The 24,448-nt window shown below is 40.4% G+C and overlaps 1 protein-coding gene across 2 annotated transcripts in view; it reads left to right on the forward strand.

Annotated features, from left to right (window-relative positions):
- The window catches only part of plxna4 (plexin A4), a 347,014-nt gene that overhangs the window by 24,719 nt on the left and 297,847 nt on the right, over positions 1–24,448 (forward strand). Inside the window, exon 2 of one of the 2 annotated variants that reach the window (XM_053650138.1) lies at positions 9,100–10,405. In XM_053650138.1, the coding sequence (XP_053506113.1) occupies positions 9,194–10,405 (1,212 nt within the window). In that variant the 5' untranslated portion in view covers positions 9,100–9,193. Of the gene's footprint in view, positions 1–7,715; positions 10,406–24,448 lie in introns of those variants that run through there. The other variant, XM_053650139.1, reaches the window with a different exon arrangement.

Genomic DNA, 24,448 nt, shown 5'->3' on the forward strand with positions numbered 1-24,448 from the left:
TTATAAGGTGTACTTTCTATACAATTGGAAACTGCGTAAGCTAAAAACCTTATAAACGCACAAATAAAGAATTGTATTTTAATTAATTATTTTTATTGTCCTTTTTGTGCTTTAAGCAAACAAACAACACTTCAATAATAATAAATATAAAAACTAAAACTCAGTTTAAATCTAAAAACTTAAAACTCAAAGTGTAAATATAAAAACTTTAAACTCAAAGTTTAAATCTAAAAACTTAAAACTCAAGGTTTAAATATAAAAACTTAAAACTCAAGGTGTAAATATTAAAACTTTAAACTCAGAGTGTAAATATAAAAACCTTATACTCAAAGTGTAAATATTAAAACTTATACTCAAAGTGTAAATATTAAAACTTTATACTCAAAGTGTAAATATAAAAACTTAAAACTCAGTGTAAATATAAAAACTTTAAACTCAGAGTGTAAATATAAAAACCTTTTACTCAAAGTGTAAATATAAAAACCTTATACTCAAAGTGTAAATATAAAAACTTCATACTCAAAGTGTAAATATAAAAACTTTAAACTCAAAGTGTAAATATAAAAACTTTAAACTCAAAGTGTAAATATAAAAACTTAAAACTCAGTGTAAATATAAAAACTTTATACTCAAAGTGTAAATATAAAAACTTTACACTCAAAGTGTAAATATAAAAACTTAAAACTCAGTGTAAATATAAAAACCTTATACTCAAAGTGTAAATATAAAAACTTTAAACTCAAAGTGTAAATATAAAAACTTTAAACTCAAAGTGTAAATATAAAAACTTAAAACTCAGAGTGTAAATATAAAAACTTTATACTCAAAGTGTAAATATAAAAACTTTACACTCAAAGTGTAAATATAAAAACTTTAAAGTCAGAGTGTAAATATAAAAACTTTAAACTCAAAGTGTAAATATAAAAACTTTAAACTCAGAGTGTAAATATAAAAACTTTAAACTCAGAGTGTAAATATAAAAACTTTAAACTCAAAGTGTAAATATAAAAACTTTAAACTCAGAGTGTAAATATAAAAACTTTAAACTCAGAATGTAAATATAAAAACTTTAAACTCAAAGTGTAAATATAAAAACTTTAAACTCAAAGTGTAAATATAAAAACTTTAAACTCAGAGTGTAAATGTAAAAACTTTAAACTCAGAGTGTAAATATAAAAACTTTAAATTCAAAGTGTAAATATTAAAACTTAAAACTCAAAGTTTAAATATAAAAACTTAGAACTCAAAGTGTAAATATTAAAACTAAACTCAAAGTGTAAATATAAAAACTTTAAACTCAAAGTGTAAATATTAAAACTTTATAATCAAAGTGTAAATATTAAAACTTTAAACTCAAACTGTAAATATTAAAACTTTAAACTCAAAGTGTAAATATAAAAACTTTATACTCAAAGTGTAAATATAAAAACTTTAAACTCAAAGTGTAAATATAAAAACTTAAATAACTTTCCAAGATAAATGAATAGGACAAAGCATGAATAAGAAAAAAAAAAAACTACAAGGCTCCAGATCCGGATGAGAATTTAAGGGTATATAGATTATAATATGAGTTAATATAATATAAGACACTCTACAGTCTAAAGTATAGTATAGAAACACATACCATAGTATTTATACATTAAATACACTCTACACTTTTCCATGTCTCTGACCATGTTATAGACTACATACTGTATATCATCAGCATAACAGTATAAGAGTATCCACCAGGTTTTATAATCAGGTACCCTTATCATGCTTGTTTCTCATCACTGAGTATGTTTTTGTTGGCTTTATATGCTGCGGCGTGCCGGGAGAGTGGATTAGAGAGGGCTCATTGATTTGAAGCATTTTTTGTTTACCTTGAATAAGCCTGTTAGAAATCTGTCTTGGTTTCCTTCATGCATTGAGAGCTGCAGTTTCCAATCAGGCACTGCACAATTAAACCTGCCGAGCACAGACTCTTCACCGTGGTGTATCCGAACACGCTTTACTGTAAGTGGAATAGTTTGAGAGGAGTAGAACTTTCTAGCACATTTAATTTCGAGCAGTGGTGCAAGTGCAAGACGTATGGTCTAGTTACATATAAAATATAAAATGCATATTTTTCTTCTCTTAAATAGACCTTTATTGAGATTTTCAGTAAGAGTTTTATCAAGAGTAGTGGTGGGTCTGGAGCTTGAGGTGGGAATACACCCTGGATCGGATATCAGTCTATCACAGAGCACCATGCACTCACACATTCACACGCCTAGGAGCAATTTTGCGGAGCCAATATGCCTACTGGCATGCTTTTGTGAGGTGGGAGGAAACCGGAGAACCCAGAGGAAACACACACAGGGAGAACATGTGAAAGTCAGGATCGAATCAGGGGCCAAGGACTACTTTGCCGACTTTGAAATGAGCATGACTAAGCTAATTTGGACTTTTACATTTTGGTAACTGAAACTACAGGGTGTCCCAGAAGTCTCCATACGTAGGGGAAGTTAACACTTTTTAGCAAAATGTCTTCCAAAGATAGCCTGTAAAGAACGCCTTTGACAAGAGTATTGAAATTATTCTCATGGCTGGATCGGGAAGCTGTCGCAAGGTTGCGATGAACTTTAACAGGCAACACGGAGAGCACATCACACACGATTCTGTCGCCAAACCTATTAACAACTTGAAAAAGACTGGAAGTTTTGTGGACCGACCGAGAAGAAACGGACGCCCACGAACATCCGCTGACGAAGGCACAACCGACGTGGGGCTGACAGACAGAGTCCACTGTGTACAGTATGGAGACCTTTGGGACAAAGCCTTGAAATGAAAAATCTCAAGGAGCAAATCTATAGACGTACATACATTAAAAAAAACAAAGAATAGAAAGGAAACATGTTGGTGTGCACATGTAACATGCATAGCCTGTTTACAGTAAGACCAGGAAATGAAAAAATAATAATAATAATAATTTTTTTTAAATTATTATTTCATTGTGTGCTCAATAATTACTTTACCATTGAGTAGAATCTATAATCATGACAATTTTAGCAAAGAACTTTGTTTAAATTAGCCCAACAGAAGACTGAAAGTTGTTACATTTATAATGTAGTCAAATAAATTCTTAAGAATTGGTATTATCATACCAATTAATCTTTAATATGTCAAGACATTTTTATATATATATATAGATTGGACTTTTTCTTTGGAAACAGATACACCACCTATAACATTATTATTATTATTTTTTTAATTTTCTCATTTTTTCGATATTCCTCAGATTCAACCTGCAACCTGCTTTTTAAAAAAATAATAATAATAATAATTTTGCTCTGTCATATTTATTTCACAGCTTCCCTCGCTTCTGCAATCTGCCACACGTCCTCATTTATACCCTGCTGCAATAACTCATTGAGGCGTTCACAGTTTTATCAAAAGCCATGTTTGCTGTTTGGGTTTATTTTATTTTATTTATTTCTGGTCTGGAAGGACAATGGAGTTGTATAAAAAAAACAACACATGGGCTAATCTCGAACTGTACAGTGTGTTTCCTGACATTTTCAGAAGATGCACAGTGAGAGCATTGTGTGTGTGACTCCAAACATGAATTCATTATCACTCTTCGATGTGTGCACACAGCATGTGGTCCATGGTCTGTGTGTGTGTGCGCGAGAATGTGTGTGTGTGTGTGTGTGTGGGTGGGTGGGTGGTAGTTGAGCTTTCCAGAAGCTTACGTGGCTTCAACATGACTGCACATACACACGTCTCTTCTCATTCTTTTCTTGTTTTTCGGGTGCTTTCTGGACGCTAGACATCTTGGCAAGGCTCTCCATTACCCCAAGACAAGCCAATCACAAGTTCTAACCACACACACACACACTCACGAACACACATAGGAACACACACACTCATGCTATCTGAATGACCTTGCGGATTAACCAAATGTAAGCCCTTTTCCTGGAAGGTTTTGCTGCAACCAATACTGACCAATCAGACTTAGTGTTTGAATAGATGGATGGATGGATGGATGGATGGATTGATGGATGGATAGATAGATAGATAGAGAGATAGCAATTGCAAATGAAAAATTTGATAAATTACAATTGCAAATGAAACTATTATTTTAATCATTACTTTTTTTTACCCCAATTGAGTTTCTTATTCCAGAACTTCTTGTCTCTTTTTGCCAACATTTCGTAACCTTCTCCCTCTGGACTCGCACGAAATCACACTACAGATATCAAACAATTGCAAACACAACACAGGTTTATCCAATAAAATATCCTTGTTAAATATAGGTGTGCAACAATTATTGGCACTCTTTTAGTCAATACTTTGTGCTACCTCACTTTGCCAAGATAACAGCTCTGAGTCTTCTCCTATAATGCCTGATGAGGTTGGAGAATACATGGCGAGGGATCTGAGAGCGTTCCTCCATACAGAATCTCTCCAGATCCTTCACATTTCGAGGTCCACGCTGATGGACTCTCCTCTTCATTTTCATGTCAGGGAACTGGGACGGACATGGCAGGACCTTGATTTTGTGGTCAGTGAACCATTTTTGTGTTGATTTTGATGTATGTTTTGGATCATCGTCCTGCTGGAAGATCCAACCACGGCCCATTTGAAGCTTTCTGGCAGAGGCAGTCAGGTTTCATTTAATATCTGTTGATATTTGATAGCATCCATGATGCCATGTATCCTAACAAAATCTCCAGGTCCTCTGGCAGAAAAACAGCCCCAAAACATTAAAGATCCACCTCCATATTTAACCGTGGGCATGAGGTACTTTCCCATATGGCTACCTCTCTGTGTGCTCCAAAACCACCTCTGGTGTTTATTACCAGAAAGCTCTATTTTGGTTTCATCTGACCATAGACCCCGATCCCATTTGAAGTTCCAGTAGTGTCTGGCACACTGAAGACGCTCGAGTTTGTTTTTGGATGAGAGTAGAGGCTTTTTTCTTGAAACCCTTCCAAACAACTTGTGGTGATGTAGGTGACTTCGCATTGTAGTTTTGGAGACTTTCTGACCCCAAGACACAACTAACTTCTGCAATTCTCCAGCTGTGATCTTTGGAGATTTTTTGGCCACTCGAAACGTCCTCTTCACAGTGCGTTGAGACGATACAGACACACGTCCAATTCCAGGTCGATTCGTAACATTTCCAGTTGACTAGAACTTCTTAATTCTTGCCCTGATGGTGGAAATGGGCATTTTCAATGCTTGTTCTATTTTCTTATAGACACGCCCCATTTTGTGAAGCTCAACAACCTTTTGCCGCACATCACAGCTATATTCCTTGCTCTTACCCATTGTTATGAATGACTAAGGGAATTTAGCCTATGTGTTACCTCATATTTATGCCCCTTTGAAACAGGAAGTCATGGTTGAACAATTTCCTGTTCCTAGTCACCTAGGTGTACTAAAAAATGTTTAAATATCAATGGGAATATACTTATATATACTTATAATATATATTTTTCTCATATGAATTCATAGGGGTGCCAATAATTGTTGCACACCTGTCTTTAACAAAGATTTTTTTGATAAACCTGTGTTGTGTTTTCAATTGCTTGATATCCAGAGTAGTTTGTGAATTTTTTTTAACAAAAGATCAAAAGTTTAAATAATAAAGACAATTTTTCACAGCCTTCTTTGCTCATATTTACCGAGGGTGCCAATATACTGAACTCGGGTGCATGGTGGTTTAGCGGTTAGCACGTTTGCCTCACACCTCCACGGTTGGGGGTTCGAATCCTGCCGCGGCCATGTGTTTGCGGAGTTTGCATGCTCTCCCTGTGCTGCGGGGGTTTCCTCCTCCAGTCCAAACACATGCATGGTAGGCTGATTGGCATGTCCAACGTGTCTGTAGTGTTTGAATGTGAGTGTGTATGTGAGTGTGCCCTGCAATGGATTGTCACCCTGTCCAGGGTGTACCCCGCCTTGTGCCTGATACTCCCCGGGATAGACTCCAGGTTCCTCGTGACCCTGTAGGATAAGTGGTATAGAACATGGATATATATATATGATGTCTCAGAAAAGTGTATCATGACAGCCATCCATTTTCTGAACCGCTTATCCTATCCGAATAAATATTTCCTTTCATTTTCTCCTCCGGCTTGTGTGTGTTTAAATGGTTGATCAATACCATGATATTTTTAGACTAGGATATCATACTATGAAAATTTCCAGCCATAAAAGCCCTGGCGTGTGAGTGTGTGCGTGTGTGTGCGTGTGTGCATGTGCATATGTGCGTTTGTGTATAACTCAGTTTGAGTATGCAGTTTGATGGAGCAGGGTGGCATGAGATTCTTGATTTAATTAACCAGCGGGCAAAGACAAATAGGAGCTAAACACAGCTGCCTGATGGGGAGATAATGAACAAACTGGGTTGTTTGGGTCAGAGCTGCACTCTCTCAAGGCACAAGAGAATCTCATGGTCATTATTGTTCTAAGTGCGTGCGTGTATGTGTGTGTGTGTGTGTGTGTGTGTGTGTGTGCATCCATTCTCACATTCCTCCCTTCACTTCATCAGTATATTTTCCTATTTCCTTGTCCTTTAAAACTGTATCCGTTGTGCCGTTACTAATACTTGTGATTGGCATTGTAAAGTACCTGCCCACCACTCAAATTACGCATGCTAGTATATCACCTGCCCCTAGCTCCTATACACAACAACACGTCCCATGTAAGATTGATTTGGCATCTGAATACCTCCAGCGCTGACCCTTTTGTTATTCACACCAGCCTCTTGTTCTTGCTCAGTGAGCGACTGCTTTCTGTTTCAATGGCTAATCATAAGTGTAGTGCCTGCCCTCCAGTCGCCTAACGTCTAAATGCATACTACAGTGGCTGAGCTGTGATTTTCTTTTCTGCTGTGCACCCAGCACTTAAGTGCCAGTCTAACGTTTGACTGCTGGCTTGCTTAACAGCTACTATTTGTACATGTGTCTTTTCTGTCTATTTTTTTTTTTTTTCTTCCTCATGGGCCATTCGGGTATTTCAGATGTTTGAGATTTCAGGTTTTTCTCAGTGAATTGCGTGTACGTTTTAATGTGATAATGGTGGAGGGTCCGTGGAGTAATGGCATATATTAACATTCATGATTGTGGGGAAAAGTACAGAGAAACTGTACTTAAAGTAAAAGTATGAGTACTGTGAAACATGCTGAAGTATTCAAAAGTAAAAAGTGACTGGAAAAATACAGACAAACTGACCAGGAGTTCATCGTGCCCGATCCTCGCTAAGCACTCAGTCATAAGGAGAATATTATGCTAAGTCATACTAACCTAGCTTGCTCTTAGATCACGTTCAATAACCCTGTTCGAGTGAATGCTAAGGCACGTTAGCAACAAAAACACAAACCTAACTGACGAGCTAATTTAACAAGCTAATTTACTTAACTAGCTAGCTTATTTATCAAACTAATTTACAATACTTAAACAACTAGCTTACTTAACAAGCGAATTTACAAAACTTAACTAGATAGCTTATTTAAGAAACTAATGTACAAAACATACCGTAACTAGCTAGCTAATGTCACTGGTTAAATAACAAAACAAAGTCAATTCAGCATACTACTGTAGCATTGATGGTGAATTTTAAAGGCTCATATTTCATTTTTACATGGGATACCAATGTGACACCTCATCCTGTATGAATTGGTAACATGTTGCAAGGGGGGAAAAAATAGAAATCAAAGAAAAATCTTATGCTTTTATTCAGTTTCAGTAATGCTTGAGTAAAATACCGATATCTTTCAAAATAGTAGTTAAGTACAGTAACAAAATACAATCACTCAAGTTCTTTCCATCCCTGGAAGCAAAGTCAGACATCTTGCTCTTAGAAAGTCTTGATTTTAGATCTACTGTATGTAAGTGCATATGAGGATGTCTATATTCTGGCACAGGAACAGTCAGAAATGCATAAATAAATTGCTCAAATGAGAAAAGGGAATGTTTTTTCTCTCACTTTCACCCCCCTTCATTCTTGTTTTCCCCCTAATTGGCCCAGCGGTTTACCTCTGCTCATAAACAGTGCATATCTCTCTCCACCTCTTCTCTTAGCAATGTCAGTGGGTGAGCTGTGGCATTGGGAGGAAAGACAGAAAACCGCCAAGGCGTGCAAATCATTTGCAGAGGGGAAAATCAATTAGAGGTCTAGAGGCCTGGCTGTGAGGTGGGGCACATGTGGAGAACCAGTGCCCGTCTGCACTGATAATTCCTGGGGCAATTGCATTATCCCCGTTGACACTGGCATCTATTCATGCCAGCAGTGTTCGCTCCCTGAGTGCCCTTGTTACTACCCCTACTTAATTATTCCTGCAATTTGGAAATAGTCATGTGGCTTTGGACAATTTGAATTCTTAGGTCAGCTCTCCTTTGTCCTCTCTCTCTTCACACTTTCCTCCACTTGTCTCCTTGTAAAGAATATTGGGTCCCCAACAGCTTCAAAGTAGCCAGCCTCGAATGCTCTGTTGCAGTTTGATGCATTTCGCACACTTTTTTTTTGGCCACAAGCTTCAGGATCACGACGGTTATAATCTGATTGGCCCTCCAGAAATCCATGCTCCGATTTCAAACACTGACACGAGCTTTTCAAAAGAAAGAAATGATCACCGGACTGATAAAAGTTCAAAGAATCTTGTATTTAAGCATTATGTATGGAATAGTTTTGTTTGAAGCAGTTATTTCTGGTTGGTTATGTGAGAAGGAAGTGAATTTGCTGTTTCTTGGCCAAACTTAGTGATGAAATGTACCAGACTTGAAAGATTAACACTGTGCCTCATCTCATTACGGACACCTGCATCTCATGATCAGTCAAGGACTATTTAATTAGGCAGGACAAGCAAACAGTTATAATATCCTGATGTTGTTTAGCCTAGACTGTTTCTGTCTTGCGTTTTCACGTATTCAGATTTATGTATTAGGTGTAACCTTGAACTATGCTTACCCTGTTTATGTCAAGGCCTTGATACTGCCATATCTTTCCAGCTTCAAAACCATGATAGTTTTCTCCTAGTCTTGTTCTTTGATTCTTGTTTGTTTGTGTTTAACCTGTCTGGTGATTAAACCCATGTGTCTCATGAGCCGATTTTGTTTTCATCTCTTTCTATAGGTCCATAATGTCCTCAAACTCAAGACAAGCCTGAACATCAATCTTCTGCAAACACTTGACTTGAGACCTGCTTCTGCACCATACTGTCAGGACAATGGCTTCCCAGCATAGAAAATTGAACTGTTTATTGGTTTCTTGCTGCTTTGTTTTTTTGCTTCCCCTCTCCACCTCAAGGCCACAGCAACCTTCCATTGCATCCAAAGTGAATGAGCACTACAGAACTTTCCATGCTGAGAACCCAGAATGGACTTTTAACCACTTGGCAGTGGACTACAGAAACGGGAACGTGTACCTCGGTGTGGTAAACCGCATTTATAAGCTCTCACAAGAGCTAGATGTGCTGGTGTCGCACCAAACCGGCCCAGAGGACGACAACCGCAACTGCTACCCACCGCGAATCGTGCAGCCCTGCAGTGAGCCACTGACGCTCACCAACAATGTCAATAAAATGCTACTAATTGACTACAGAGCAAACCGGCTGCTAGCCTGCGGGAGCCTCTACCAAGGTATCTGCAAGCTGCTTCGCCTGGACGACCTCTTCAAGCTTGGAGAGCCCTTTCACAAGAAAGAGCATTACCTCTCGGGTGTCAACGAGAGTGACTCTGTTTTTGGCGTCATCGTGTCTTATGGTGACTCCTCACCTGACAAGCTGTTTGTGGCCACGGCAGTGGACGGGAGGCCTGAGTACTTCCCGACCATCTCGAGTCGCAAACTGGCTCGCAATTCAGAGGAGGATGGCATGTTCGCCTACGTCTTCCATGATGAGTTTGTGGCCTCCATGATCAAGATCCCGTCAGACACCTTTACCGTGGTGCCTGATTTCGACATATATTACGTGTATGGCTTCGCCAGTGGCAACTTCGTCTACTTCCTAACACTGCAGCCAGAGATGGGCGGTGGTCCAGCTGCGGGTTCGTCCTCGGCTAACCGGGAACAGGTGTTCACTTCCAAACTGGTGCGACTCTGCAAGGACGACACGGCGTTCAACTCGTATGTAGAAGTTCCGCTTGGTTGTGTCAAGGGTGGTGTGGAGTATCGTCTTCTGCAGGCAGCCTACTTGTCTAAGGCAGGTGCCATCCTGGCTCGCTCGCTGGGTGTGGGACCGGATGATGACATCCTTTATGCCGTGTTCTCCAAAGGCCAGAAGAGGAGGCCAAAAGAAACGTCTCAAGAGTCGGCCTTGTGCGTGTTTGCCCTGAAGGAGATCAATGAGAGAATTAAAGACAGGCTGCAGTCCTGTTACAAAGGAGAGGGCACGCTGGATCTGGCCTGGCTCAAAGTGAAGGATATTCCCTGCAGCAGTGCGGTAAGCCAATATAGTAGCATTTACCAGCCTTATCTCTGGGAATATATATACACACAGATAATTAGTGTTGCATGTCAGAATTAATCACCATTGCTTATACTGTATGTAACTGCTGAGGCACCTACGTTGGATTATTCTTACACTGCTTGGCTGATGGATACAATCCATAGATATTTTGTTGGATAAATGCTTCAGCCCAAAATATTAAAATGACTAACTGGCATTCAGCTCGATTATGCCAACTTTTTCTCCTTAGCGCCCCTTTCAGCACGGAACTGTTCACATCCAGGATTTGATTACAGGGAACCCGATACGTGTTCATTTGTTCGACAGCTGGTAATTTTCACAATTATTACAGTATTTCATATCTTTCACAGTCTGCGTGATATTTCTGTAGACTTAAGTGATTTTGCTATGATTCAGATATAACCTCTATGGAATTTAATAAATCTTTTGATTAGATCTTTCTCCTTGTCTCACTCTAGCAAATAAAGTCAGTTAAAGTCAGTGCCAGTCCTTTTAAAAATAAATAAATAAATAAATAAATAAATAAAAAGAGGGAAAAAAATCGAAGGTGCTTATTTGAGGAGGCAATTTTTCCATTAGCCCATTTGATAGAAGCCATACAAGCCAAAATGCAAAATTGCCCTCCTCTGAGTCAATCTATTATTGTAATGGCATTTCATTGAACGCCGGGCACGGCTAGAATTAATCTTTCCACTTTCTACTGATGTTATGGATCGCTCATTACCACGTAAACAGCCCGGGCCAGGTTTAACGCATGCCGCCGGACGGTAAGTCTCTCTCCCCTTTGGGATGGAAGGAGAAAAAAAAAAAACAGTTGAACTATCGGTGGCTGGTTTAATTGAATCCAAACAGCAGTGGAGCGATGGTGATGAGTTCTGCAATAATACTGCTATTGAAAAGATTGTTATGTCAGGTAAACCATCAAACCTTATGTGCTTGGGTATACCGATGACACACACACACATGCGCACATAAACGCGTTCATAGCACATATGCAGCCAGACGAATCAGAGACATGGTGCTAGAGTGCTGTCTGGGAAAAGTGTGGGATGTAGGGCTGAGAGAGAGAGAGACAGGCAGAGAGATTCACATACACATGGATCTAAACGCACACATACTGTAGCACATACACACCAGATAAATCGGAGACAGGGTGCTAGAGCGCTGTCTCGGAAACGTGTGGGACGCGAGACCGAGACGGAGGTGTGTGGAGAAATGGTGCCGTTTCAGCACGCGCTGCAGTATGGCCACTGCAGCATAAATTAGAAAGCAGGCGTCACCGAGGGGCGGGAGACAAATGGCTTGCTTCTCCGCCTGCTGTAACTATGGCTACCAGCTTTCCCGCTCAAGGCCTGGCAGACGTGTTTGATTGGGGTGGGAAGAAGGCGACCAAAAACAAATTAGATCCGAGGGCCGTGCTAGAGCAATGGATCACATAATGATCTCATTTTTAGAGGAATATCAGAAGCTGGAGGCACAAACACCAAGCAAAACGCACGATTTAACACCGGATGCCATCTTGTAACTCTGCCATCAGAGATAATATGAGCTAATATCACCATCATCGGGCTTCTAATTCAGTCTGTGATGAGTTGATTGTGTAGAAATGCACGTTTTGATTCACTAATGCACCATTACACTAATTAGCACGATCACTAGCTTTACCCAATGAGTGAAGTCCATCCAGAATTAGCTCTCGCTTCATCTCTACATAAAGAGAGTGATGCAGCGCTGCTTTGGTCCTCCAGTCTCTCATCTCCTCATACGTATGTACTCTAGGCTCAAACAGATCCGCTTCTAAATAGTCGACTTTCATGCTGATTCCATCATCTCACAGCTCGCTAACCAGTTACGAACCAGCTATAAACAACATTAGGTAGCAACATTGCATTCTGGGAGTTCAGATTTTCCCGCAAAGACGAGCTGTTGCTCTTTTGTTTTAGGCGCTAACGTAATTAGAAACCTGCTTCGTATTGCTCGTGTCTTGAGATCTCCGAGACTTTTTGTCCCATTAAACACCATCGGAACTGCGCTAGCAATAGCACTGTCCTCCTGTGACCTCAGTATGGTGGAAAACTGCTAACCTCGCACTGGAATAATGGAAATATCGCACCACCCATGAAATTAGCATCAGAATCACTAAACGCATCAGGGATATTTCACTATAAACACAGGGAAGAGTTTTTACGATCTTTAACGATCGGATTTAGCGCGTCTAACTCATCCGTACTGAGCTCTTTTCTTATATACACATACTTATGTAACACACACACACACTCGTCTCTGAAAAGACGATAATTTCTCAGCTGCACGGTGGCGCTAAACAAAAGCGTTCGTTTTTATTATTAGTGGATTCTGCAGCGGGACGGTGTTTGTGTGACAATATAAAAAGCAAGAAGTGACACGACTGGGAAAACGCCGAGTGATCCTGAGATCTGCGGGTTTCACTGCTATCACACGGATATGATTTTACAACGCGCAGCTCCCGTTAGTCTCGGATGAGCCGCCGGCTTAAATAATGCATGAAGGAACGAAAGGGAAGACTGGCACTCGAATATTGCGGGAGCTTGACTTGTTTTCGATTTGAAGCTATCGTTTACGCTTAGCACGTCGACGAGGAATCCGAGTTCGATGGATGAAAGCGAACGGAGCAAACGATCGAAGGTTTGCTAGCTGTTTCTGGATTCCAGTATACGCGAGTCTGATTGGATAACCGCAGAGTCAGAGCGAGAACGAGCGCGAGAGCGAGCAGGACCGTCTGAATAAACGTGGAAATACGCCTCGGGATAGACAGAGGTGTATACAGTGAACGATGGCGGTTAAATTCTCTCTGTTGTAGTTTCTATGGTAACAGCTAATTCACCTGGTGGCTGCTTATCATAATGTAAGTCTAATAATAAACATTTATTTAATTATGGAGAAAAAAAGACTGGGGGGGAAAAAAAAAAAAAAGGCTGGTGAGGGAGCAGATGTTTATAGCTGCTTTAATGTAAGTGAGGACGGGAACTCACTTGCTTTGTGGGTGTTCCATAACATTAAACGTAACTGTAAATGGATAAAAAGTACAGCGTGTAAATGGGTGTGGAATAAGAGCAATAAAACACATGGTCTTATTGGAAACGCCCCATGATCGGTTTTGTAGGAATCGTATATTATTATTTTTTTTTACTTGGTTTTGGAGGTGACTTACTGTACGACTGTGTATTCTGTTACCATGGCAGCGAATGTGCCTCATGTATGATTAGCATTATGGATATTATGTAACGGATGAAAATACGGAAACGCCTAGCGACGCGAATAAAGAGAGAGAAAGGACTAGGAGAGGACGAGTCGGGGAATACGGAGAAGAAGGTGTAATTACAGGTGTGAGCACTGTAGCGTGCTGAGGAATATTTATTACAAACATTTCTCCGAGTTCGTCCTGTACACTCGCTTCAGTTCCTCTGCGCTACCGTGATCGTTTATCGACTGCATCCGCAGAAAGTTCAGAGCAATAACTGTCGCTTATTGGATTCTGCATCAAAAGCAAACGTTCCTTATGGAAGCTGGAATTATTTATGATCTTATTTCTAGCAATTATGACATTTTTCTTTATGAATAAATACATCACACTGTGCATTAATAGAACAGCGACGATGATGATGAGCATTATATATATATATGTGTGTGTGTGTGTGTTTGTAGTTAAATCATTATTAGACTCCTCTCTCTCTCTTTCTCTCTCTCTTTCTCTCTCTCTCTCTCTCGCTCTCTCTCACTTTCTGTCTCTATCTCCAAAACAATCTCTCTGTCTGCCCCTGTCTGTCTTTTTCTTCCTCCCTTCACTTCTATTTCTGTCTCTCTCTCTCTCTCTCTCCCATCGCGTCATCTTCCTGTCTCTCTCTCTGTCTTTTTCTCTTGCAATCTCTTCCTTCACTTCTCTTTATCTCGGTCTCTCTCTCCTTTCACTTCTCTTTTTCTCTCTCTCCTTCTCTCTCTCCCTTCATTTCTCTTTTTCTGTCTCTTTCTCCCCCATCACTTCATCTTACTGTCTTTCTTTCTCTGTCTCTCTCTCTCTCTGTCTTTTTCTCATGCAATCTCTCTCTTCCTTCACTTCTCTTTATCTCTGTCTCCCTCTCGCTCTCTCCTTTCACTTCTCTTTCTCTCTCTCTCTCCCTTCATTTCTCTTTTTCTGTCTTTTTCTCCCCACCGGTTCATCTTACTGTCTCTCTTCCTCTGTCTCTCTCTCTGTGTCTTTCTCTCACTCTCTTGCGCTGTCTGTCTCTCTTGCAGTCTCTCTTTATATCTCTCTTTGTGCATCAGTCAATCTCTCTGTCTCTCTCTCTCTCTCTCTTCTTTTTTTTCTCTTTCTCTCTCTCCATTTCCTTATCTTTCTTGCTTTCTCTCTCTCTCTCTTTCTGTCGCTATCTCTAAAACAATCTCTCTCTGTCTGCTCCTGTCTGTCTTTTTCTTCCTCCCTTCACGTCTCTTTCTGTCTCTCTCTCTCTCTCTCTTTTTCTCTTACAATCCCTTAATTTCTGTCTTTTTCTCTCTGTGTATGTGTCAGTCTCTCTCTGTCTCTCTCTCTTCCTTCACTTCTCTTCATCTCTGTCTCTCTCTCTCCGTTCACTTCTCTTTTTCTCTCTCTCCTTCTCTCTCTCCCTTCATTTCTCTTTTTCTGTCTCTTTCTCCCCCATCGCTTCATCTTACTGTCTCCCTTCCTCTGTCTCTCTCCGTCTTCCTCTCACTCTTTTACTCTGTCTGTCTCTCTTGCAATCTCTCCTTGTGCATCAGTCAGTCTCTCTGTCTCTCTTTTTCTCTCTCCATTTCCCTAACTTTCTTGCTCTCTCTCTCCTTTCATCTCTTTAATCATGATGTGTCTTTCCACCAATTAAAGTGCAGTGCTCATCTTTAGGGCAAGCCATGCTGTACAGAAGTGTATGGTTATACACACACACACACACACACACACACACACACACGAATGTACATATAAAAAAAAACAGCTAGCCGCCTACCTCAGTTCGTTTTTTTTCCCCAGTCAGATTGCTGTAATGAAGTTATCTCTCCGTCGGACTGTCACACACTCCGTTTACACCTCCGTCACTGCACATGACAGTTCTCTTCTGATAATTACACTCCACACATGAACACTCTCTCCATCTTTCAAATAGCATCTATTCATTTATAATGGAATTATGCTTGGAACTAGTACTTGTTTCTTGTTTGTCACGCCTGGCTCGTGTTACACCGCGAAAAGTGCCTGGATATTTATAATCCGAGCCCTTTCAGAAAGAAAAATAGCCAGTAGTTGTTCTAAAACCGTACAGTTTTGGAAGCTGCTTCCACTTTCAGATGGTAAGCCATGTTATTGTAGTGGCCACAGTAGGAGAAGTCGTGCTCCCACTGGGTTTGAGATTGGCAAGAACAGAGAAACACGGGCAAAGCCAACGTCAAGGCAGAGATCTGAAAGCAGCTTTCACGCACTTCTTTGTGGTTTCCAGGCTCCCTGTAATATTTTATACCTGTACTTTCTCTGACATTTTTCATTTAAAGAATCGGCCAACGTTTAACTGCTTTTCTTTGTACTCATGTACGCACTCTATGGTGATTCATTCACAGCTGATTTGCATTTAGTGACGCCCACACGACTCCGTAAAGCTCACTGAGAGCTGGAAAAAGAGAAAACGACAGCTAAATGGTGAAAGAGCGCTTCCCGTGGACGGCCGTTGCGTTGCTTCGGCTCCGATAGACACACGCGAATTCTGTTTTCGACGTGATTTGTGAAAAATGGTGGTCAGAATTGTTGTCATTTTACGGATTTGTTTCGGATCGCGTTCTTTCCAATCATCAATAACGAATAAATGACTGAGTTTCACAAAACTGGTACGTCTAATAGAAAAATAGAAGCTATTTCAGCTCGACAGCATATTCCCGCATATATGTAATCGCAGAAATTCCTCACCGCGTTCGCTCTTATGGACGACGTACAAACAAATTCACATCCAGTTTGATAAATGAGATCCATTGTTTGTGAAGTGGGAGTCTCTAGTACCCTGCATATGTCTGCATGTTTATCAAGAGCTTTCGAGTCCATAAACAGTTAATTAAGTGGTCTTGATTAAGACGGTTACAGCTTTTGGATGGTTTTTGAAGCCGTAGCGGTTCGCTGGCTGCGATCGGATGTGGCGTTCCACTTTGTGCGGCCCGGCGTCGTGCTGTAAACGGGTCTGGCATTGAGAGGAGAATCTTCCTGGAGTGCTTTTGAAAGCAAGGCGACTCAAGTGCACAATGCAACGCGTTTCAACAGCAATAGTCTGGATGGATCCATAGATCATATTGAGGGGACATTTGACCTATTTAAACAAAAAAAAAAAAAAAGCACTTGCTGCCTGTGTTCCTTGTGTCAGCAGAAAAAGAACGAGAGGCGAGAGAGGGGAAATAAAAGTGTGAGGTAGAAATCAGGACAGCGGTACACTCTTTATTTCCTCTCTATTCTTTTCTTTACATTGATGGTCCTATTTATTTCCCCCGTACAGTCCTGGCTGTAAACTCAGCCTTTATTACATCTCATAATGATTTAATTATGCACCATTCAAAGATATATATATATATTATATATATATATATATAAAACCACTATAGCTCATGCTGAATGTGTAATATTTATAGATAATTCCCTTTTTTTCCGTTCCATTGCTTGCATTTCTAAATGATCACCTCGCACCACGTCCTCATAAGTTGGGAAAACTTTTTTTTTTTTTTTTTTACACCCTTGTCTATCGTCCTCCGATAATTCGAAGATCATTGTCCTGTTGTTATAAAAAGGTTTACAATACATAACTGAAGTAACTAACAGTGTCAGGTTAGCAGAACGATTACTAACTAACAGTTCCAGCTACAGTTCTAGTAACGTTTAACCTGTTTTGGTGGTAAGAATGTTTCTGAAACATAATACGCTGATCATGTATTATTTTAATAGTACTTATTTGAACATCTTCAGATGATTCAGAATGCAGCAGCACGCCTCGTCTTCAACCGGCCCAAAAGGACCCATGTCACGCCCCTCTTCATCTCACCGCACTGGCTTCCTGTAGCCGCCCGCATCAAATTCAAGACCTTGCCTTGTGGCTTATGTTCCCTCACGCAATCTGCGATCGGTTAACGACCGACGCTTAGTAGTGCCTACTCAGCGTGGCTCAAGGTCCCTTTCCAGAACCTTCACACTAACTGTTCCTCAGTGGTGGAATGAACTTCCAACTTCAATCCGGACCAAAGAATCTGTCACCATCTTCAAAAAAACAGCTAAAGACCCACCTCTTCCGTGAGCACGTAACGAACCCCTAACCTGCCAACCCCCACGTTATTAAATAAATAAATAAATACAAATAAAAAACCTACTCCGGCTCTTACACCACTTCTCTGCGTGCTTTGCTTCTCTAGAACTCAATTATAAATCGTGTACAGTAGCACTAATTGTATTGTTCTCCGCTTGATATACCGCTTTGCTTGTATTTCCTCATTTGTAAGTCGCTTTGGATAAAAGCGTCTGCTCAATGAATAAATGTAAACGTAATAGCCTCTTTTCCATTCCGCTGCCTGCTTTTGTTAATCAGTCCCTCCAGGATTCAGAAATTACGCAACGCAAACTCTACAATTTTTCAAAAGTATTGTGGATTTCCCGCAGATTTGGGCCAAGACGCGTCATGTGACATCGTCACGGCGCGCATTCAGCCGTTCAGTCTCATTTATCAACGATCCTCCCTGTGAAAGATCGCGCAAAACAATTCCGTGCGATTGCAATGCCGCCAATTCAACTAGTTTTCCGGCAAAAAAAAAAAAAAAGGGAAAAGCACAATAATCTCCGCAAGTTGCATCGCAAATTTTGAAGAATGTGGCAGCAAAATCAAGCGTTTTTAGACGCAATAATCACGAAAAAACAAACCCTGGTTCATGCGAAATCCTGGTTAATGATTAACGATGGAAAACGTTCTTCAAGCTGTAAAAACATTTAACTATCCTTGAACATCATAAACATCGTTATCCTGTTCAGATAAAGCATTTATATATATATAAATAATATATATAACTCGACTAACACTTTGCTGTACGTTAGCAGAATGTTTTCTGAACGTTACAGTTATAGTAACTTTTGGCGTAAATGTTTTATAAATATAATATAAACATTTTTACAACATTGCAGCAACATTTTTAGTTACAGATCACTATGTCTGTATTTCTATTTGCGTTTGCAGAGTTAGGGTTGGGTTTGGTTGATTGTTTTGGCCTTGCGTACGTCTGGAGAAATGGCTTCCTGTTTGGTGGGTATATTCTTTCGAAATGATGGCAGTAAAATATATCATTTAAAAATAAAAGTCTTCCGGTGTTTATATGTCCTCTCTTCCACACAAAAGCATAGCTTTAAAACGTTAACAGTGATGTTTTTTTTGTTGTTTTTTTTTGTTTAGCTGTGAATAACATCGTAACGCAAACCATTATCCGAGTATATGTCTTTAAAGCGTTGCAGAAACGTTATTTTTGGAACGTAGCGTTTAACCTCCTTGTTGAATATGCATTAAAGGTGTGAATCCCGTTCTTTGTTAAGCTGGGAAATAAGATTGTAAGACAATTTCAAAACATATCTATTTATATGCATTCATAGTGTTTCGAAAAGCTTTTTCTAATGGTTACTGTGTAACGTTATCCTGCAGAGCAGTCAGACATCTGTAGGCGTTATGGAGACGTCCCTTGATAGCTGGGAAGAGGCTAAAAATGCTCTTGTTTTATTTGGTGCATGAAGCAAATTCAAGCTGAGTAATGAAATATCTTGTCATTTTGTTCGGTAACTTGTTTCACACGGACAGGCAGTAGCTGATCCTGTATCCGCACAAGTCCAAGTCCATGTCTTTAGCCTTGACGTTGAAACTGCAGGAAAGAATTCAACGAATTATGATTGTGTAATGTGAAGTGACTTAATTCCAGAAGCTCCGCCCCCACCTCTGGTGCAGAAGCTTTTATTTTTGTTGTTGTTGTTGTTGTTGTTGAAGTCTCTGACTGGATTTATTAAGCTCATTACTTATGTGGCTGTATGTAATTACGGAAGCAAAGGTTATAAATCATCACGAAAATCATTTATGTGCTTATCATCAGTCAGTCAACAGTCACTTTACACGTCTCGGTGAAAAGCTAATGTGCTCCTGTGGGTATTGTGAATTCTCCCTGTTGGCTTTCATTTTCAGACATCTTTATTTCCCTTGTTCTCTGGAAACATCAAAGCGTAATTAGCTCTAATTTGATTGCGTGCATTCGCGCCACATACGCAATAGTGTCTCGGAGCACCATTAGGTCTGATGAGTAGGTTCAGTCATCGTAGACGTACAGCCTGATGACTCGGAGGACTGTGACGCTGCTCCATTTGAAGGAAAAAAAACAAGCAAGCAAGCACACAATTATGTCATTTATGTGTAACTTACAAGCAGAAAAACAAGCAGAGTTACTGAGATTTTTTCAGCTCTGATTATTAAAATATACATACATACATACATATATATATATATATATATATATATGTATGTATGTGTGTATATATATATATGTATGTATATATATGTATATATATATATATATATATATATATATATCTCCCAGCCGTGGATGGCTGTAGAATTGTTGGGATTCGAACTTTTTATTGTTTCTCACCAGAGATAAGGCAAGTCATTACATCCTCTGATATCATATGAACACTCAAGTCATGGTGATGTTTGAGTGAATCTCCTGTCCACCTACAGTAGTATACCCATCTTACCCATCTTTGGGGGGCAGTGGAGGCTTGGTGGTTAAGGCTCTGGGTTACTGATCAGAAGGTCAGGGGTTCAAGTCCCAGCACTGCCAAGCTGCCACTGTTGGCAGTGCTGGGACTTGAGCGCCCCCTGGAGCAACCCTCTCTGCTCCAGGGGGCGCTGTATCATGGCAGACCCTGCGCTCTGACCCCAGTTTCCTGACATGCTGGGGTATCTGAAGAAAAGAATTTCACTGTGCTGTAATGTATACGTGACTAATAAAGACTCATATCATTATTATCATTAAAAAGTTCAGGAGCTTGACGATGCTCCATGGCTGGTCCACTGAACTGAATTTATTTTCTCATTAGACATTCTGTAGAATTTCTCCCTAACAGTATTCCTGGTAAATGCTAATTCAGCCTTGACACAACATGTGGTGCGACGAGATAGACGTCTTTTCAGAGAGGACCTTCTCTTTTCTTCCTCGAGGAGCTCACAGGAAAATGTCATGAGGTGGCCTGCGGCTCGTGACTCATCCCTCAGTCCTCTTCAGGCTCTCGAACGTGCGTTAGACCTCATTCTGGTTCATCCAGAGGCCTCGGAAGTCTTGTCTTTGGAGCTCGAATGGAGATAGCTCTTTTGCTTTAAGGCAGCAGGGCAGGAGATGACAGGAAGGGAAGAAAAGGCGCAGATGGAAAGGAACCGGAAGGAATTTTAATGTCCTACAACACTTCTGCCACAAAGTGTTGAGCTTGTAGTTAGACTGACAGCTAGGGGTTGGCGATGTGGCCAAAATATCATATCATATATTTTGGATGGCGAAACAGTTTCGAAGCACTACAGTACTTTTGCGCTGTAAAAAAATAAATAAATAAAAAAATGAATACGTCATTTAATGTTTGCAAAAAAAAATTTTGAAATAATAAATTTAAAATAAAATAAAATAAAAAAAAAATTAACATCAGCTCAGTTGCTTCCTGTCAGTTTTTAATTATAAAAAATCAAAGTAATAAAAAGGATTCTTCCCAATATCTTAACATCATATCGCCATAGTAACAGCAAGACATTCCGGAGGAAAGATAGAGCCCTATTCCCGGGAATCTAATCGTATGGGATTGTAACGTAGTGTTCGGTTTGTCTCGCTCAAACAGCAGATGCCATCGTCAGTATGGAGATCCTGTCTCGATCCTGCGCTCTATCAATCACGCCGGCCTGATGGAGGCCAGTACGGATCAGCGAGCAGAACAGACTGCCGACGCGGACAGAGACGCGATCCTTTCATCCCTTCATCCCATCATCCGCCATCCGGACCCTCTCTGAGCTTCTGGGCCTTTATTTATTTATGCCGTCTGAGAAGCAATCATCAGCGCATTCAGCTCTTCTTGAGGCTCACGAGGGCTTGTGTTGCGTGGTAATTGAGTGTTGATATAATTACGTCGAACACGGAGAAGAGACTTGTGGGAAGCGATGTCTTTGTTGCTAACAACAGTCTCTGCGTGAGATATTACTTGAGCATGAAAAAAGAGAGCGGATTTGAAAGGGTAATTATACGATTGTTGGGAATGGATTTCTGAGAGGCTGTTTCAGACATCTTAGTGATGTACAGTACATGGTTGGATCTGTCCCAGGTTGCTTACACGGCGTCGTCCTTAGGCAGTTTGTATGCGCTTGTAAATATTTTACAGTCCATCTTGTTTGGCTCGTTTAAACCTGATTGATTCACTAGAGAAAGTTTCATGTATTTTGAAGGAATGACCTGCCTCAAGGTGCTAGCAATGCCAATGAAGGAACGACAGCATCATTAACGGAATACTCCAGCATTTACAATCTATAATAGAAGGACCATTTTCAGGCCTCTTTAGAGTTACTAACATTTTATAGCGCAGTGCAATTGAATTCTCAAATCTGATTGGTCAGAAGGTGCAGCAACAAATCACAGGTTTATATTAATACGCTCGAACAAGTGAACACCTGGACTGGTCTGTTTTTAACGTGTGTGTAGTCGTTGATATGGTGACGTTTTCTGTGAACAGATGTTTGTTGAATTTTTTTTTTACGGAAGGAGTCTCCAGTATCAGCGAGTCAGCTTTCCACCACGCGAAAGCCTTCGAAAGAGACGAGTTTGCACGTTTTTTTTTTTTTTTTGCGGTTTCTCGTTAACATGACGATCTGCGTGTTTTATGAGCGCTGTAATATAAACGATAAAGGGAACTAACTTGTCTCACAGAAGTTGCACTATGTTAAACGTTTAAACTATAAACTGATAAAGAGTACGGAGAGGTGTTCAGTAATAAAAGAACACTTTTTATACAATCCGTACAGGATTTCGCGGAGTTTTTTTTTTGTTGTTGTTGTTGTGGCCAAAAATGCTAAATGTTGCGAGGTAACTTTTTTTTCTAAATTTGTGATGCAACTTGAGGAGTTTTTTGCGCTTTGTATGCGGAAAACGACTTGAATTGGCGAAATTGTAATCGCACGTAATAGTTCTGCACGGTCATTACAGTGATGTCTGTTGGTAAACGAGTCCTTTTAGCTGTACTCATGTTCGACGCACGTGAACCGAAGAGGGCTTTGACTGAATGTTGTGATGACGTCACATCACGTGTCTCAGCCCAAAAAAGAGTTTGGTTTTGCGTTCATTTCTGCGATCGTACCGTCACGAAATCCTTGAGGGTAAAGGATAAATAGGAAATATTGTTTACAGTATTTTTTCTCTCTCGCTCAAAAATCCTGGGGGCGGAGCTTCGTCAATATGGGCGGGACTCATTCAAACGTCGAACCCACCTAACCGTTCGAGACCTAATCTTGGAATTTTTTTTTTTTTTTTTTTTTACATTTTCCCTAATGCACCTTTTACAGGATCTACAGGACGTAAGAGTAGTCCCTTAACAAAAATAACAAATTATACAGAATAATACAAAATTTACAAACGCGTTCAGTTGAAAGATTCATGAAGGAGTTTACAGAAACGTCTTTTGCATAAATGTTTGATTTTATTATAAGCATATTTTCAAAGAAATAGGTCTTCCGTTGTTTTTTGAGTACAGTTAAATGCCAAAATTCTCATGTGTTGATCTGACATACTTACACTCGGGATTCGGTTGCAATTAGGTTGGAAAACCACTATGACAACTCGCCTTGCACATGTGGAATGCTTGTCTGTTTGGTTGTTTTTTTTTAATGAAAGACTACACACGTTCGTCCTGTCACTTTGTAGACGAAAGCTAGAGCGGCGTAAATAAAGCGCATCTGATTTCCGACACCGCTCTGCGTACCAGCCCAACGAGGCGCCAGGGACCGAGTAACAGAGAGACTCCTTTGTCCTGCAGCAGGAAGCCGAGTCCAAGTGACCTAATTCTGCTCTCTCTCTCTCTCTCTCTCTCTCTCTCTTGCTCTCTCTCTCTCTTTTTTTTTGTGTTTCTTTCTGTGTATCTGGAAGCAGTTCAGATTAAAAAAAAAAACAAAAACGCTGCCGCACTCTGATCTGCAGGCTTTTAGGCTCGCTCTTTGCTCTGGCCTCATCCGTCTTTATCCGCCTCCGTATTTTTACACCTTTAGATGCGCAGCATGGAATTGGCTACAATGCAGCAGCGGGTTCTCCTCCCGAAGGGAGGGCGCATAAACGGGTGGGAGGAAGAAGGAGTGACGGATTGAGAAAATGATAAAATAACCACGGTGCTGAATTTAGAGGGCCACCCTCGGAGCGACACGCGGCGAGGTGGGATATTACGGGAATGTCATTTTGGCGCCGACGTGGGTTGATAGCGTGCGTGTAGAAAAGGTTGTTTTTTTCATGGCAAGGTAATGAAAGTGTGCACGCGACCTGAAAGGTTGACAGAAAGGAAGTCTATTTGATTAAAATGCTACACATACGGCATGATCGACACGGCATGTGCCGTGGAGGAAAATATTGCAGTGGCACCAGGATCCACACCAATGCCGAGGCATATGCACCCTGTTACAAGACCGGGCCTGCTGCTAGCATAGCCACAGCGCCAAAAGACATTAGTCTCCGTCAGACAGGAGCGAACTGTTCGAAATGTTTGGAGTTACATGTTCTCCAATCACGCTTACATACGCTTCCTTACTCACTCCTAGTCCGCCATATGGCTTTGTGTCTCATTTCCGCTTAGATAAGCTGGATGACCTGCGACCCCCCCGCCCCAAGATCTTATCTTCAAGCCTAGAATGATGCTGGGATGTAGTTTCAGATGCGGGTAAATCATTTCAGGTGAATAATAAGCGAGATCTCAGT

Source organism: Ictalurus furcatus, chromosome 19 (genome assembly GCF_023375685.1).
Source record: "Ictalurus furcatus strain D&B chromosome 19, Billie_1.0, whole genome shotgun sequence".
Lineage (NCBI taxonomy): Eukaryota > Metazoa > Chordata > Actinopteri > Siluriformes > Ictaluridae > Ictalurus > Ictalurus furcatus.